This window comes from Coenobita brevimanus, chromosome 48 (assembly GCF_032717465.1).
Source record: "Coenobita brevimanus isolate Jiangsu-jjx chromosome 48, ASM3271746v2, whole genome shotgun sequence".
NCBI lineage: Eukaryota > Metazoa > Arthropoda > Malacostraca > Decapoda > Coenobitidae > Coenobita > Coenobita brevimanus.
The window spans coordinates 2,640,952-2,654,032 of record NC_137001.1 but is presented as its reverse complement, the minus strand read 5'-3'; the positions used below and the strand labels follow the sequence as shown (position 1 = coordinate 2,654,032).

Sequence of the window (13,081 nt, the reverse complement as noted above, 5' to 3'; positions counted from 1 at the left end):
GCACACCTAATGTCTGACTTGGCTTGTATCTCTGACAGGGGTAAGAATAATCTGGTTGTTTTTAATGCATCTAAGACTCAGTTCTTACACTTTTCAACCCGTCAAAATTTTCCACAGGTATACCCACTAATATTTAATAATATTCAGCTTAATCCTGCATCATCCTTGAACATGCTTGGGGTTTCATTTACTCGGGACTTATCTTGGAAAGATCATATTACATCTCTTGTAAAATCTGCTTCCAAGAGATTGGGTGTGCTAAGCCGACTCCGTTCTTTCTTTACCCCTGCACAATTGTTGACTCTATAGAGGGGTTTTATCCGCCCCTGTGTGGAGTACAACTCTCATGTGTGGGGAGGCTCCCCACATACAGCTCTTCTCAATAGAGTGGAGTCAAAGGCTTTTCGTCTCATTAACTCTCCTCCTCTTACTGACTTCCTTCAACCTCTGTCTCTTCGCCGCACTGTTGCATCTTTATCTCTTTTCTGTCGCTACTTTAATGGTCATTGCTCCTCTGAACTGTCTGCATGTATTCCTCCACCTCTATGACGGGCGCGTAGCACCTGTCTAGCAGCAAACTCTCATCCCTTTTCTGTCCAACTCTCTAATGCAAGAGTTAACCGTTAATTCCAGTCCTTCATTTATGGAACAGGTCAACTCTGGAACTGTCTCTGTCTGTCTGTATTTCCTGCTTCCTATGATCCCCAGTCTTTCAAACGCAGTGTGTCCAGGCATCTTGAAATGAATGGATCTTGAATTTGGCTCTCTCTTGTATTTTGTTTTTCTCTTTGAGGGAACTCTTATTGCAGGCTCATGGCCTTTGGTTCCTTCTTCCTCGCATAAGAAAAAAATAAGACGAGAGTATATAATGTCCTGCACTTGATAAAGGGGGGGAGGAGGGGGGTATTAGCGAGTCTAGAGTGGGTCTATTCACCTGGGGATGGGGACTGGGGGCCTGGGGAGGGAAGGGGGAGCCCACTGGGGGAGAGTTACACTGACATATGTTGTCCTGTGGGGGCGACACTGGGGGAGAGTTGTCACTGTCGGGGAACCGGCCCGTGGGTGGGTGTTGAACACTCTGTGCACGAGATCACAGGTAGTAGAATTCACTCTGGCACACCGAGGGGGGTGGGAGAACACCGCTTCAGCTGGGGGGGGGAGAGGGGGGTAGAGCACTGGGGAGGGTTGGTCAACACTGGTGAGAGGCACCATGGATACGGGGGAGGGGTCACAGGGGTTGGTTCACTGGAGGAGGTATCCAACAACACTGGGGAAGTGTGCAATCATAGGATCTAGTACTCACTCTTCTGGCAGAATGGAGGATATGGTCCACGGGTGGGAGGACTTATGCCAAGAGCTTCAGATGGTGACCAGGCATGGGAGGTGGGCTGCCTGGCGAGTAGTACAGGGGTGGGTGGTCCATGAGGTTGCCACTAGCCCTGGAGGAGTGGGCGGGTGGTGTGTTGGGCGGCTCCCTAGCTGGTACAGCCCGGCAGGAGGCAGGGCTCTCTGGGCTAGGGCTGGAGAGGGCCAGGACCCTTAGTCATTGTCGAGGTCCTGGGAGAGGACCTGGGAGGCCCAGGGCTGGGGTTGGGCATGGAGAGGGCAGCGCCCAGGGTGTTCTGCAGAGGCGACCGTCAGGGAGGGTCTACAGCCGCCGTCGCTGAGGAAGCCTTACTGCAACAGGCACCGGGGGAGGCCTACTGACTCTGGGGACTGCGGTCTTGCCATCGGGAGGAGGCTGGCAGCAGTGAGCTGCGGCCTCTCATCCTGGAGGAGTCCAGCACCACCTGAGGCTGCAAGGACAGGACACAGGGCCTCGGGGATGTCACACTTGCACTGGTCTCTGGTGGGGTCTCTGAAAAGGAGCAGAAACCGCCCTCTCATGTAGAGGGGGGAGGGAAAGGGACACCTTACTCTGCCAACAGAGTGGTGTTCAGGGCAAGAGGTACCTTCCTCTGCAGGAGCCTGGGGATGGGCAGAGAGAGAGTTGCCAGGGGCCAGTTCTCCTACTTGGTGGGGCGGAGAGGCCCCACCAGAACTCTGGTCTGGGCTAGAAGGGGAAGTTCCAAGGGACTCTCCCTCTGTCAGGCAGCCCCATTTGGCATTGCCTGGCTCCCACGGGGAACAGGAGGGCAAAAGGAGTCGGGAGAGGATCCTCTTGGCACTACAGTCCCTGGTGGCAGGGAGAAGGTGCCCGATGGATGCACCCAGCTATTGCCACAGCTCTGATGGAGGCTGCACTCCAGCCGTATTTCTGGCAGCGGGGAGAAGGTGCTCAATGGATATGCCTGGCTATTGCCACAGCTCCAACAGAGGCTGTTCTCTGGCCATAGTCTTGGCTGTGAGGAGAAGGTGCCCAATGGATATGCCTAGCTATGGCCACAGCTCCGACAGAGGCTGCTCTCCAGCCGTAGGGTCTGGGACTCCTGTCCTGTAGACAGCACTGGGGGATGGCAATGTCTCGTCCCGTGTGGTACCTCTGTTACAGAGTACCCCAGAGCCCGCCTTCCTCCTTGGGTCATCTGGTGGACGTGCCGACGTGTCGGCTCCCGAGGGGGGTTGGCAGAGGGTGGCGAACCGATGGTCCTTCCACCCACAGTATCCCCGGTGGGTGATACTGTGCCGCTGTTCCTGTGGGGGAATAGCAGCCCTTGAGGCTTCTCCTGAGTTCTCTATTAAAAAGGAGGCTGATCCAAGGGACTCGGCATCCGAGGGTCTGCTTGGAATCTTGCCACTGCAAGTCCCACCCCGAGTCTGGCAAGCATTCCCTCCACCGGAGTGTAATGTAATTTTCCTGTACACTGCCAGGTGGTCTGGCAACGGAGAAGAGGGGCGTCGGGTCACGAGGGAGATAAGACGCTCTTGCCTGGAAGGTACTGCAGGTGAGCCAGCCTCCCTGTCATCTCCTGGTGGGGTAGACATCGCCTCCTTGTACTCTCCTCCTGGGGTGATGATGTCCGGCTTACTTCTCAGAGGCGGTATTTCACCACCGTGGTGGAGGTGAAAGTCATATCCCCATGACAGGAGCTGGAACATGTTGAAGTTGGCGGTGCAGTGTGAGGGGGTAAGGTGGTAGAGGAAATTTGCCCAGCAGGTGGTTCGTGGATTGGACTGGAGATACGGGGAGTAGTAGATTGTAAGGAATGATGAGTTGGGTGCGTGCTGAAGGAATTGGAGGAGTTGGTGGGTGCCCTGGATGCAGCATCTGCGCTCTTAGTGTGGAGTCCAGAACACGGCTGTGATTTTCATGTCCGGTAGAGGTGTTGGGGCGTGCAGATTGAAATTGGTCTTGAGACTGGAGAGGGAGGACATGGTTGTGCTTTTATGAGGATGTCTCAGGTAAATTGGTTTAGTGAGGCAGGCAACTGGGATATTATCTGAGGGGTGGCATGGTTTAAAGGTGAGGATAGCAACATTAGGGGTGGGGGTGGAGGGTGGAGAGGGCATATGGGTGTAGTGGGTGGGTGGGTGTGACAGGAGGCCGGATTGGGTGTGGGTGGTGGTAAATACGGGGGTGGGTGGTGAGTGTTGGGCGGGGAGGGATGTAGGTGGGGGTGCAGCGGTGGCGTTGTGGGTGGTTGTGGTGATGGGGGTGGTGAGGTGAGGTGTGAGTGGTTGTGAAGGTGGGGCTGGGAGGTTGGTGGGCGGCAGTGGTCGGAGGGGATGAGGGAGGTGAGGATGTGGTGGGACAGGTGTAGGGTGGTGGGGTGGGGGTGGAAGGTGAGGAGGGGGAAGACATTGGGGGACCAGGTGTGAGCAGCGGTGGGGTAGTGGTCAGGGTGGGGGTGTCGGACGTGGTGGAACTGTTGGTGGAGAAGGAGGAGGAGAGGTAGCAGGCGTGGGATTCCTCTGGCATTGGAGGGGTGGCGGGAGGTGGGGTCAGCGGTGGCTGGGGTTGATGGGGTGATGTGTTCGGCATGGGGGAGCAATGCATATGTCGGTTTCTGTAGGTGCGGGTGGTGTAGTGATATTTGATAGTGACTTGGTAGGGGTTAGGGACACTCACTATTTCATAGGGGCCAGTCTAGCGGGGGGCGAGCTTGGGTGGGTTGGGTACAGTGGTGACCATGACGAGATCGCTGGGTTTGTATGGGCTGGTAGGTGCAGTATCAGGGGCTAGGTCTTGTGTGGCTTGCAGATGATGGAGCTTTTGTTTAAGGTGGTGCAGGGGGTCAGAGGAGGTGGGGTTGGCAAGGGCTTGTAAATGATGGCGGAGGGGGAGCAGTAGAGGCAGTTCGCCAAATACCCACTCATGCAGTGTGATGCCGTCCTCACGGGGGCAAGTGTTCATGCCCCACTGTATTATCTTGATGTTCGCGGGCCAATTGTCATTTTGTATGGCTTGAATCCTGGTCCGCAGTTGACTGAGCAGAATGCTGTGGCCATGCTCGCAGATGCCGTTCCCTTGCGGCCAATATGGGCAGGAGTGGGAAATACTATATCCGAAAGGGGTAGATAGTTCAGTCCAAACTTTTCTTCTGAATTCAGGCTCATTATCAAAGTGGAGGGCGTGGGGGATGCTGAAGTATGGGAACACATGGTGAGTCAGGACGTCTGCAACGGCGAGGGCGTGGTGTTCTTTTGCTGGGCACGCTATCAGAAACTTGGAATAGGTGTCTATAAATGTAATGATGTAGTGGTAGCCCGATTTAGGTGGAAGGGGGCCGATGACATCAACTGACAGCAGTTGCCATGGCTTACTGGCCACGAGATGGCCAGAGGAGCCCGGCATGCGAGTGGCATCCTTCCCGATGGCAGACGCTCGACAGGCCTGCATGACTTGTTGCACGAGTTTGGAGGGATGTGGAGACCAGAAGGTTTCATTGAAGGTCTGGAGCAATTTTCTCGTGCTGAGGTGTATCCCGTTGTCAGTGTGGAGGTGGGTGAGGGTGTCCAGGGCGGCATCGGGGTTGAGAGCTATGTGGCTGGAGTGGGTGTATAATAAGTCGCCGTGTTGTTGTAACTTGGAAAATAGATGGACGGGCATCCGATCAGGGCAGTCCTTGGCCTGCCAACATTGCAAGAGGGTGGGCACAGTCTGGATGGCATTCACAGGGAGCCTAGAGAGGGCGTCAGCATTTGTGTGGAGTTTGCCGGGCCAGTATGATATATCAAAGTTGAATTTTTTAAGGTCTCCCTGCAGTGGATCACCTGTGCATTCTTGGTGTCGAATTGGCGAAGCCATTGGAGGGAATGATGATCCGTGATGATGGTAACATGGGTACCTGCCAGGTGCGCGCGGAAGTATTCGAGTGCCCAGATGATATCGAGGCACTCCCGTTTTGTGGCTGCATAGTTACATTCTGCCTGGTTGAGGGTGCAGCTGGCACATGCAATGATATGTTCCTTGCCGTCTTGTACCTGGGCTAGCACAGCGCCGATGGCCGCCAGCAAGATGTCAGTGTACAGGCAGAATGGTATAGTGCAATCGGAGAATGCCACAATGGGGGCCATGATAAGCTTGTCCATGAGGGTCCAGAAGGCTTGGAGACGATCTTCTGTCCAAGTGAATTGTTCCCCCTTTTTCGTGAGGTCATGCAGCAGCTTGGCTATGGTTGCAAACCCTTTCACAATGAGCTGGTAATAAGAGGCGAGGCCTATGAATACGTGGATCTCATGCAAGTTCCGCGACAGGGGGAGGTCAGCTATAGCCTTGAGTTTTTCGGGGTCGGGTGCGATGCCTTCCTTTGATATGATGTGCCCTAGGAAGGAGACCGATCTCTGGGCCAGAATGCACTTGGACGGGCGGAGCTTGAGCTCAGCTTGGCGTATCCTGGAGAAGACTTGATGTAGGCGATGGAGGTGGTTTGCCCAGGTCCTACTAAAGATGATGATGTCGTCGAGGTAGGCAAGGCAAATCTCCCAAGTGAGGCCGCTGAGTACAGTGGGAAAACTTAGCTGGGGCGTTGCAGAGGCCGAAGGGGAGCAAGTTAAATTCGTAGTGATTCCCGTTGCTGGTGAAGAAAGCAGTGTTTCCTCGATCATCGGGGTGAATGGGGACCTGCCAGTATCCAGGGTGGAGAACCAGGATGCCCCATGCAGGAAGTCCAGGGAGTCGTCGATTCTCGTAGGGTAGTGGCATCCTTGGTGGTGACATCGTTCAGGTGATGGTAGTCCACACAAAATCGCAGTGTCCCGACTTTCTTCTTGTTGAGGACAACAGGAGAGGGCCAATGGCTGGTTGATGGAGATATCATGCTGGCATCTACCATGTCCTGTACCTGCCAGTCTTCTTCCGCCCATTGCATGAGGTGAGCAGGTTGCCGGATGGGAGGGCCCATCATGTGTATCTCCTGGGACATGATGGTGGTGTGGCTGATGTCCGTGGGTTCTGACGAGATGTCCTGAAAATTCAGGAGAAGTCATTGCAGATTGGTGGTTTGTTGTGGGGAGAGATGGTCGGGGAGTGGGGGTAGAGCTGGGGAAGTGGGGGGAAGGGGAATGGTGCAGGGCTTGGCTTCTTCCATCTCACTCACTACTAGGCCCTTAGGGAGGGCGAGGGGTGAGGTGGCGAGATTAGGATGCGGACCGCGGTGAGGTAAGGGGGAGGAAGGTGGGGGAGAGGAGGCAGGAGGTGGTGGTGCCCACTGGTGCGGTTGAGAAAAATACCACATGGGTGCCGGCGGGCCGATGCATGGGGAGTCAGGCCTCGTGGAGGAATAGTGACAGCGGAGAAGAGCATGGCGGGGAGGGTGGGGGGTGGGGTTGGTGTGGGGCCAGGGGGAGGGGAGGGGAAGGGTGGAGGGAAGGGGGGGCATGGGGAGGGGGGTGTTGCAGTGTGACACATGCAGAGAGGTAAGGGGGCAGATATGGTGACTTGTTAAAATGCAACCGCCTTCTGTGGCAGTCGATGTTGGCCCAGAGTTTCTGTAACAGATCCAACCCCAAGTAACTGTCGTAGGCACGGCAAGTGGAGTCAAATATAATTAACTGATGTTGGGTGGTTGCTTTCTGATGTGTATGAACACGGAGGGACCTGTGTCTCCCCACGGATAGGCAGGGGGCCATCCCCCACAGCCACGAGGTGGGCTGAGGTGGGGAGGAGAGGGCTGAAAGCTCTGGCATGACGGGAGTAGAAGTGATGGTATAGACAGTGGTGGGCAGCACAAATGATGAAGGACCTTGCACAAGCGCAATGCGCAATCCACAGTTCACTACCTTGCGCAAGCACAAGTGCGCAATCTGACAAATATTTAGCTTGCGTAATGTTGCAAAGTGCAAGCGCAAACCATTTGGATATAATTGTGGGAATTACTGTAAAATATTGAGATATTAACATAAAATAGCATACTTACTTTTATTTATTATTTTCTATTATTTGTAATTTGTACAAGTGCACAATCTAATATTTAGCTTGCACAATGTCGCTAAGCGCTAGCACAAACCATTTGCTTATATTTATGGGAATTACTGTAATATATTGAGATTATCAGAACAAATTAGCATACTTTCATTTATTATTATACTACCTATCTATCTATTGCTAGATGCCTAAATCACGTAAGGGGTGGCCACTGGCCACAAACAAACAACAAATTGCCTCCACGTCGCCCTGTCCCCCGCCATTTCACTGCCCTGCTCCCAGCTCACACCCCCCTCTCTCATATACTTCTCCACTCCATCCCTCCATCTCATCCTTGACCTCCCCCTCCCTCCCTCCACCTCACTCAAATACACTCTCCTCATTAGTCTCTCACTCTCCATCCTCTCCTTATGACCAACCCACCTCAATGTGTTTCTCCTAACACTTCCTGTCACATAAACATCCACACCACAAGTTCCACAACGCTCCATCACATCCTCATTTGTCAGGCTCTCCATGTAACTCCACAGGCTCCCCTCAAATTACTCATTTCCACTGCTCTCACTCTTGACTTCTGTCCCTCCAACAAGGTCAAAGCTTCACTCCCATACATTACAGCTGGTATCACAATACTGTCACGTAGTAACTTTTCTACTCGTGGAAGTTCAAACAGAGGAGTGAGCGGGCTGTGAAGCGAAGGGGCAGGGAAATGAAGGCTGTAATGTTGTCAGTTTTACTTTTATCTGCATATGTAATCCTTACAAAAATCATTAAAACATGTTATTTAAATTAAATGTCCACTGCCTAGTAAATTATTAGGCTGTGGATATTTGATTTAAATAATATGTTTTAATGATTTTTGTAAGGAATTGCATATGTCAGCCTCTTCAGTGTTGGGGGCATCCGTGGGAGGAGAAGGTTCGTCTGGTGGGTCATCTTCGATAGTCAACACCTTATGGCACCCCTGGTTTGCAGCCCTCCGGTGGGTGGCTTCCAATTGTTCTCGAATGTTGTGTATGGGGCAGTCATGGCTGCATGCGGTGAACTCCCTGGGATTGATGGAGATGAGGTTGGATGTTTCCCTGGGAGTGGGTTGCTTTATAATGGGGACGGCTTGTGGTAGGGCTGGCGTTTCCTGGGACGGCGGTTTTGGGGTGGGCATCCGAGGCTTGTTGAGGGACGGCTTGCAGGTGGGGACTCTGCTTACTGCCCCTATTTGTTGGGGAATGGTGCGGGCGGCGAGTAGGCACCTCACTAACTGGATATCCATGTTGATATCCCCAGTCGGGTCGTAGATGATAAAGTGTTCCCTGACCACGCTGGGGAGTATCCGTAGCAGGGTAATAAACACATGTTGGTCCCGGGTTTGTAAATCAGCCAACGGGTAAGCAGTAGCGATGAGACGTCATTTTTCAATGAGGGTGTCATCTAAATTCCCATTGTAAGTGAGTGCGTCCAGCTGGGGGAAGGCGATGACCTTCCCTAATGAAGGTGTGACAGCTTGGGTCACGATTTGTTGAAATTGGTCCCATTTCAACTCCAGGACTATTTTAGTGGTTATACTTGAGACAATCTCTCCTAGGTAGGGAAGTGTGACTGTTATCTTTTCTCGGTCATTCTGAAAACTTATGTCTACTATAGCTTTGATCATAGACATATAAGTGTGTATGTCGTAAAGTTCAGAGTCGAACTGAGGAAGTTGTACGTGCGGTTTGGCCGCCATGTTTGCAAATTTTCCGTTACTGCTGTTCCACGGTCGTGTCAAGAACCACTGCTAGCCACCAGTGTTTGCAGCATGGTTTAAGTCTCGACTCCTTAGGTACAGACACGGTGCGGTCCTGGGTTCTTTCTTCTAAACTGGGCCAGTACTAGCAAGGAAGGAACACACAAACACCACTGGTCAAAAGGTACACTCTTATATGATCAAAAGACAAAATACACACACCATTCTATGAGCAAAACTGAGGAACGTATAATGATAAAATAATGTTGACAACAATCACTTTCCACCTAGTTCAGCAAGTCTGACCTGTACACAGAGTTACACCTTCGTGATGTCGGGTTATGTCCATACAGTGTCACAGACACTATTTCACAAATATGTCACGTACATCATACTCAGCACAAAAGGACAGTATAGTACAGTATACCCAATATGACAGGCACATGACGTGGACGACAATGTATATTCAAGCCCTTAAGTCTAGGTATTCACATGACCTAGACGAGTTCCTAGCTTGTACAACGGATCTGTGTGACATAGACGATACCCTTGCTAATCTTAGGCTATATACGCATTACATAGGACGAGAGTATATAATGTCCTGCACTTGATTAAGGGGGGGAGGAGGGGGGTATTAGTGAGTCTAGAGTGGGTCTATTCACGTGGGGATGGGGACTGGGGGCCTGGGGAGGGGAGGGAGAGCCCACTGGGGGAGGGTTACACTGACGTATGTTGTCCTGTGGGGGTGACACTGGAGGAGGGTTGTCACTGTCGGGGAACCGACCCGTGGGTGGGTGTTGAACACTCCGCGCGCGAGATCACAGGTAGTAGAGTTCACTATGGCACACCGAGTGGTGGGAGAACACTGCAGCTGCCAGGCAGGGGAGAGGGGGGCAGAGCACTGGGGAAGGTTGGTCAACACCGGGGAGAGGCACCATGGATACGGGGAAGTGGTCACAGGGGTTTGTTCACTGGAGGAGAGGTCTAACAACATTGTGAAAGTGTACAATCATAGGATCTAGTACTCACAATTCTGGCAGAGTGGAGGACACGGTCCACGGGCAGGAGGACCTATGCCGGGAGCTTCAGAAGGCGGCCGGGCGTGGGAGGTGGGCAGCCCGGCGAGTAGTACAGGGGTGGGTGGTCCATGATGTCGCCACTAGTCCTGGAGGAGTGGGTGGGTGGTGAGTTGGGCGGCTGCCTGGCATGTATGGCCCGGAAGGAGGCAGGGCTCTCTGGGCTAGGGCCTCTTCAGGGCTTTCTGGGCTAGGGCCGAAGAGGCCAGGAGACGCGCTGTTTGGCGCTGGCCCTTAGTCATCATCGGGATCCTGGGAGAGGACCTGGGGAGGCTCAGGGCCGGGGTCAGGTGTGAAAAGGTCGGCGCCCAGGGTGGGCTGCTGCCTCGTTCTGAGGAGGCGGCTGTCAGGGAGGGTCTGTGGCCGCCATCACTGAGGGAGCCTCGGTTACTGCAGCAGGCACCAGGGGAGGCCTACTGACTCCAGGGGCTGCGGTATCGTTGGGAGGAGGCCAGCAGAGGTGAGCTGCAGCCTCTCATCCTGGAGGAGTCCAAGAACACCTGGGTCTGCAAGGACAGGACACCAGGCCTTGGGGATATCACGCCCTCTATGGTCTCCGGTGAGGTTCCTGAAATGGAGCAGAAACCGTCCTCTCATGTAGAGGGGCGAGGTGAGGGGCACCTTACTCTGCCAGCAGAGTGGTGGTCGGGGCAAGAGGTACCTTGTTTTGCAGGAGCCTGGTCATGGGCAGAGGAAGAATGGCCAGGGTTGGCTCTCCTACTTGGCGGGGCCGAGAACTCCGATCCAGGCTAGATGGGGAAGTTCCGAGGGACTCTCCCTCTGTCAGGCAGCACAGTTGGGCACTGCCTGGGCTCCCACGGGGAATAAGAGGGCAAAAGGATTCGGGGGAGGCTCTTCTGCGCACTACAGCCTCTGGCGGTGGGAAGCAGGTGCCCAATGGATACCTCCAGCTATTCCCACAGCTTCGATGGAGGCTGCTCTCTGGCCATAGTCTTGGTGGCAGGGAGAAGGCGCCTAATGGTTACGCCCGGCTAAGGCCACAGCTCCGACAAAGGCTGCTCTTTGACCTTAGGGTCTGGGACTTCTGTCCCGGGGACAGCACTGGGGGACAGCGATGTCTCGTTCTATGTCGTACCTCTGTCAGAGAGTACCCCAGGGCCTGCCTTTCTCCTTGGGGCTGCCGGCAAGGGTTGTCTTGTGGACGTGCCGACGTGCTGGCTCCCGAAGGAGGTTGGCAGAGGGTGGTGAACCGATGGTCCTTCCACCCACAGTATCCCCAGTGTGTGATACTGTGCCACTTCTCCTGTGAGGGAATAGCAGCCCTTGAGGCTCCTCCTGAGTCCTCTGTTAAAAAGGCAGCCGATCCAGAGGACTCGGCATCTGAGGGTCTGCTTCGAATCTTGCCACTGCAAGTCCCACCCCGATTCTGGCGAGCATTCCCTCCGCCTGAGTGTAGTGTACTTTTCCTGTACACTGCCGGGTGGTCTGGCTGCGGAGAAGAGGGGCGTCGGGTTGCGAGGAAGATAAGACTCTCTTGTCTGTAAGGTATGACAGGTGAGCCAGCCTCCCTGTCATCTCCTGGTAGGGTGGGTATCGCCCCCCCCGTACTCTCATCCTGGGTTGGTGGTGTCCGGCTTACCTCTTTGCGTGGGTATTTCACTTCACATTCAACGTGCCTCATAAGCTGAATAAAATCGTCTGGTGTAGTACTTTCACATTAACTTGGCCTGGATTTATGTCGTTTGGCTGCTTATAACGTAGCTCAGTGGCAGAAAGAGGCAGTGCTGAAATGCTATGATTTTTTTTTTAAATTTTTTCATCCACCGTTGACCACCAGTGTATTGCGAGGAAAAATTTGGTTACCTCTTATGCCACTGCTTAACCCCTACACCGTGGGCATGTTTACCGATGTTTTGCGTGTGCCGCGGGGTTATTTGGGCTCTGACAGACTCTCAAAAAATATTTGCCAAAAATCAGTAATTAGTCCTAGAATATTAAAATTTTATATGCTTATGGCACATACCTTCAGCTTTCTCCTGGAATGTTTGTTGAGCCTTCGTCAGTTACCGTAGGACTTGTGGAGACCTCTGAAGTTGGGTAACGAAGTCTCCACTTTACACTTCCCGATAACCCGTAATATGATTACCACAGCCAGATATTAACACTATAAACACTACTCTATGATTTTCAAGTAGTTTGGGATCCATACTCCAAAAAAAAAAAACACTGTGAAAGCAATGAAAATTATGAGTGCGTCTGACCGCCGCACTTGCGCTAGTTCGCTCTTGGTACTCTGTCATTTATTATTCATAAAACCCCTCACACTTTATATTTCTATTACTATATAACACTTATATATATCTACAGTCTTTATCCATAAGTTTCCTTCAGTAGTATTAGTTTATTGTCACTGTAGGGATTCAATTTCTTTCAGTAAAATACGTAGCATTCACTTTCTCGTTCTGTATACTGGCATTGAGAGTGAATGTCACTTTCATCTTCACTCTCATAACTCATAGTATTCAGACATGCTAGAGTGAAACTTTCACTTTCATTACTCCTAGGGTATATACTCGTATTCTTATAATACTACTCATTTACATTTCTATTTACGTTCTCTATTTTATTTACGTTATTTACATTTCTATTTTATTTACACTGTGTTATGCACTGTCACTTGAAGTAACTTATAAAACTATTTTCCATTGTTCATGTATATTTACATTCATTACTTTCACTTGCTGTTTACACATTATTTACATATTATTTACAATTCCACTTGCACTGTTTTACTCAATAGAAAGATCGTAGTCACTCTTTTATCAATTGTCAGCCCTTTACCTCTTTCCACACGAGGTTTAGTAGGGGGTAAAGGTCACAGGGCCCTTTGCATGGGGGTGAAAAAAGGCCCTGAAGTCAGCAAGAGGATGAGCCGTACCTCCTCTTCGGAAGATGAGAGAGAACTGATAAAGGAGGGCCGGCCCGGGTTGAGGCCTACTTAGGGGTTATTCAGTA

The 13,081-nt window shown here is 52.3% G+C and overlaps 1 protein-coding gene across 1 annotated transcript in view; it reads right to left on the bottom strand.

Moving 5' to 3' along the window:
• The window catches only part of LOC145399260 (uncharacterized), a 35,180-nt gene extending 33,293 nt beyond the window's left edge, over positions 1-1,887 (bottom strand). Inside the window, exons 1-3 of the mRNA XM_080271943.1 lie at positions 1,709-1,887; positions 1,352-1,520; positions 935-1,078 (exon numbers count right to left, since the gene is read on the bottom strand). Coding sequence (XP_080128069.1) covers positions 935-1,078; positions 1,352-1,520; positions 1,709-1,887 — 492 coding nt within the window. The remainder of the gene's footprint in view (positions 1-934; positions 1,079-1,351; positions 1,521-1,708) is intronic.
• Between the last annotated feature and the right edge of the window lie 11,194 nt (positions 1,888-13,081).